General features: G+C 35.0%; 1 protein-coding gene across 1 annotated transcript; it reads left to right on the top strand.

Moving 5' to 3' along the window:
* The first annotated feature begins 901 nt into the window (after positions 1-901).
* On the top strand, positions 902-2,595 carry LOC103869914 (NAC domain-containing protein 55). Its single transcript, XM_009147991.3, has 3 exons — positions 902-1,346; positions 1,447-1,715; positions 1,816-2,595. Exons 1-3 carry the CDS (start codon positions 1,166-1,168, stop codon positions 2,365-2,367), a joined length of 1,002 nt encoding a protein of 333 aa, XP_009146239.1. The 5' UTR covers positions 902-1,165; the 3' UTR covers positions 2,368-2,595.
* Positions 2,596-3,479: the final 884 nt, after the last annotated feature.

Raw genomic sequence — 3,479 nt, 5'->3', positions numbered from 1 at the left:
AATATTTAATAGAAAAAAATCGAGATTATGCATTATCATCAGCTCGTGTTTGTTCCTGTCTTTCTCTCATTTGTAACGCTTTTTGACAAGGAAAATGTCCCGCCTAACTTATCTCATAAACAATGGACACGTGCCTTTTTGTCATAGTTTTCACTGGAAAACGCTTTACCGTGAAGTTGTGAACTTACCCATCATTCACTTACACGTGTCTTTTCTTTTTGATAAAAAATTTGCATGCACCCATTAAAAACGAATAATATTTCTTATTTGCAGATATTATTTGATACTTTTCATATATTGACATATTGACGCAACTCATGCAAGAAATTTACCGCGTAAAATAACAGGAAAATCAGAAGAGTCTTAATTTTGATTTTTTGAACGTATAAATAACTGCCGACAAAAAAAAAGAACGTATAAATAATTTGGAGTTTGTGTGAATACTAATATTTATAAGAACATTTCCAACCCAAGACCTTATTTTAAAGGTAACAAAACTTTAAAATGAAAATTCGAAAGTTGATTACTCCAAAACCATAAATCCTCAAAAAAAAAAATTAAAAGTTTATTTATTTGCATTATACTTCTTGACATTAATAAAAATTACTGATATTTATGAAAAGAAATAACTATAAGAACAAAAAAAAGAGATAATTTTGAGGTTGTAAATAGTGAAAACTTAAATTTGAAGTTTCACTATTTACAACCTTAAAATTTGAAGATTTGAGATTGAGTTAAAATGATATAAAATTTTAAAATTTGAAGATTTGAGGTTGAGTTAGAGATATTCTGACAATTGGAAACCTTTGACAGAACATTTTCCGAAACAGTAAATAACTAAATATCAAAGGCGCTATACAGTAACAGAAAGTATTAACTTAAGTTACCAATATTATATATCAACTTTCTTGCATAGGTTCAACGAACCCAAGTGATCGCATAAATCACAACGCTCTTATTGATCCACGTGTCTTGATAAGCTCAAAGGTGGGACCCATATTGAGGCCGCACGTTAACGAAGATTGGGCGGCGATGTTGGACTCTTCTGTATCTCTGTGTCTATATAATACATGCGCAGACACAAGTAGCAGAGGTTCAAAAGTTCAACAAAATATCAAGAAATTGAAGATATTTTATTTATCGTTAAAAAAAGATAAATAAAAGAATGGGTATTCAAGAACTTGACCCGTTAGCCCAGCTAAGCTTACCACCGGGCTTCCGGTTTTACCCGACCGACGAAGAGTTGATGGTTGATTATCTGTGCAGAAAAGCCGCCGGTCACGACTTCTCTCTCCAGCTCATCGCCGAGATTGATCTCTACAAATTCGACGCGTGGGTTTTACCAAGTAAGTTACCTTAGCCGGCCCGGTTATGTTATAAAACCAGAGATAGTTTCCGTAGATGTATTATAAGTTATAACTAAGGTGTGTTGTTTGGTTTTCGTAGGTAAGGCGTTATTCGGAGAAAAAGAATGGTATTTCTTCAGCCCAAGGGACAGGAAGTATCCGAACGGGTCCAGACCCAACCGGGTTGCTGGATCCGGTTATTGGAAAGCAACCGGTACCGATAAGGTTATCTCGACCGAGGGAAGAAGAGTTGGTATAAAGAAAGCTTTGGTGTTTTACGTTGGAAAAGCACCAAAAGGTACCAAAACTAATTGGATCATGCATGAGTACCGTCTCATCGAACCCTCTCGCAGAAATGGAAGCACCAAGGTAAACTAAATAAAAGTATAATATTAATTGTTTTTATTGTATTTTTGTTTAATTTCAAATTTAAAACGTTTTTTATAATGATCATTTTCTAACTGTCCAGCTTGATGATTGGGTCCTTTGTCGAATATACAAGAAGCAATCAAGCGCGCAAAAACAAGCTTACGGTAATCTAATGACAAGTGCAAGTGAATACAGCAACAATGGTTCGTCCACGTCAACTTCATCTCACCAATACGACGACGTTCTTGAGTCCTTGCATGAAATAGACAACAGAAGTTTGGGTTATGCTGCCGGTTCATCACACACGATTCCTCATTATAATCGTAGACCGGGTTTAACCGAACAGAAAACCGGGTTTCTTGATTTAGCAAGGGAACAGAGTTATAATTGGACGAATTTTGGTGGACACAACTCGGTCCAGGAGCTAGGACGGAATCTTAACGTTCCAAGTCTCCGTTACGGCGACGGTGGTGGCTATTTACACGGTTTGAAGACAAACGAAGAAGACGATAAGACGCAGCAACAACAAGCTGAGGGGATTCCTCAGTTTAATAACTCGGGCGTGTTGGCTCATGATCAAAGTTTCAGTGTTGACCCGGTTAACGGGTTCGGGTACTCGGGTCAACAACCTAGTGGTTTCGGGTTTATGTGATTGTGTGTAATGGTAACGTAATCACAAAAAGAAAAATTATTATATTATTTTTGTGCGAATCAGACTAATTAGTTAATAGTGTGTAATTGGAATTCTTGGGGGTTAGCTTAGGTTCCACTTGTATATTCGTCTTCATTTGTCCTCAAAAATACAGTTTTGCAAACTTGTTACCTTGATTCTCATCATTTGTATTAATTAATTGATATTTTTATATAAAAAATTAGGATATTGATACATTTCGCTTCGTATTCATGAATTGATGACAAACAACAACAACAATATTCCTCCAGCTATATATAGCAACAATAGCATATTAACAACAAACATGGTTTAGATCGAAGTCGTTCATCGTTTATTATATCGTCGACAACATCAACTATAGAGTTTCAGTTTGTAAGCTTTCAGCCTTTCGCTGACGCGATTACGCAAAATATCCAAGTACATGACCAAATGTCTATGTTCACCAATGATGATGTTTTTCTAGCCTAAAGTCCACTGGTATAGTTTCTGAATATAAACATTTGGCAGAATGCAATTTCGCACGAGATAGTTGTGCATATATTCGTTTATGTATGATGACATATACCATGACGCAATGCTTGAAACAGTCATGTTACAGCTGTAGCCTGTAGGTCGAAAAGATTAAAAAGTGTTCAAAATTTGTTAGATAAACTGAATAATATCTAAATGGATGTGTATTGTTTAATGGGAATAGGAAAGTGATGGTTACAGATTATTAGATGACCAAATCCTAAAAGACCAATTGAATTATGGAGATAAGATTGGAACGGTTGGGGTTTCCCAAAGTAGCATGTGCCGATCAACATGTGCAGCTTATTTTGACCAGTTTGGGATCATTTCTTTCCTAAAATAGTAACAGTTCATACCGTACAAGTTTCAAACACAGCAACGCTTTTTACTCGTCTGAGCAGACGATTTCTCATTTTCATAATAAATTATCTATTTATTTACATAACTTAAAGAAATAGGGTAAATAATCCATTAAAAGGTATTGAATATTTTTCCTTAATATAAAATATATTTTTGGTTTAAGAATAGTGGACATTTAGTGAAAGATGAAAAATATTATTCAACAGAACCAGTTGCTTATA

This window comes from Brassica rapa, chromosome A05, assembly GCF_000309985.2.
Source record: "Brassica rapa cultivar Chiifu-401-42 chromosome A05, CAAS_Brap_v3.01, whole genome shotgun sequence".
NCBI lineage: Eukaryota > Viridiplantae > Streptophyta > Magnoliopsida > Brassicales > Brassicaceae > Brassica > Brassica rapa.
Note: the sequence above shows the minus strand (reverse complement) of the source record. Positions and strands in the feature narration are given on the sequence as shown.

Coding starts and splice junctions, on each gene's coding strand:
- LOC103869914 (XM_009147991.3), top strand. CDS start 1,166: ATGGGTATTCAAGAACTTGACCCGTTAGCCCAGCTAAGCTTACCACCG. Junction 1,347..1,446: donor CGACGCGTGGGTTTTACCAA/GTAAGTTACCTT, acceptor TGGTTTTCGTAG/GTAAGGCGTTATTCGGAGAA. Junction 1,716..1,815: donor GCAGAAATGGAAGCACCAAG/GTAAACTAAATA, acceptor CTAACTGTCCAG/CTTGATGATTGGGTCCTTTG.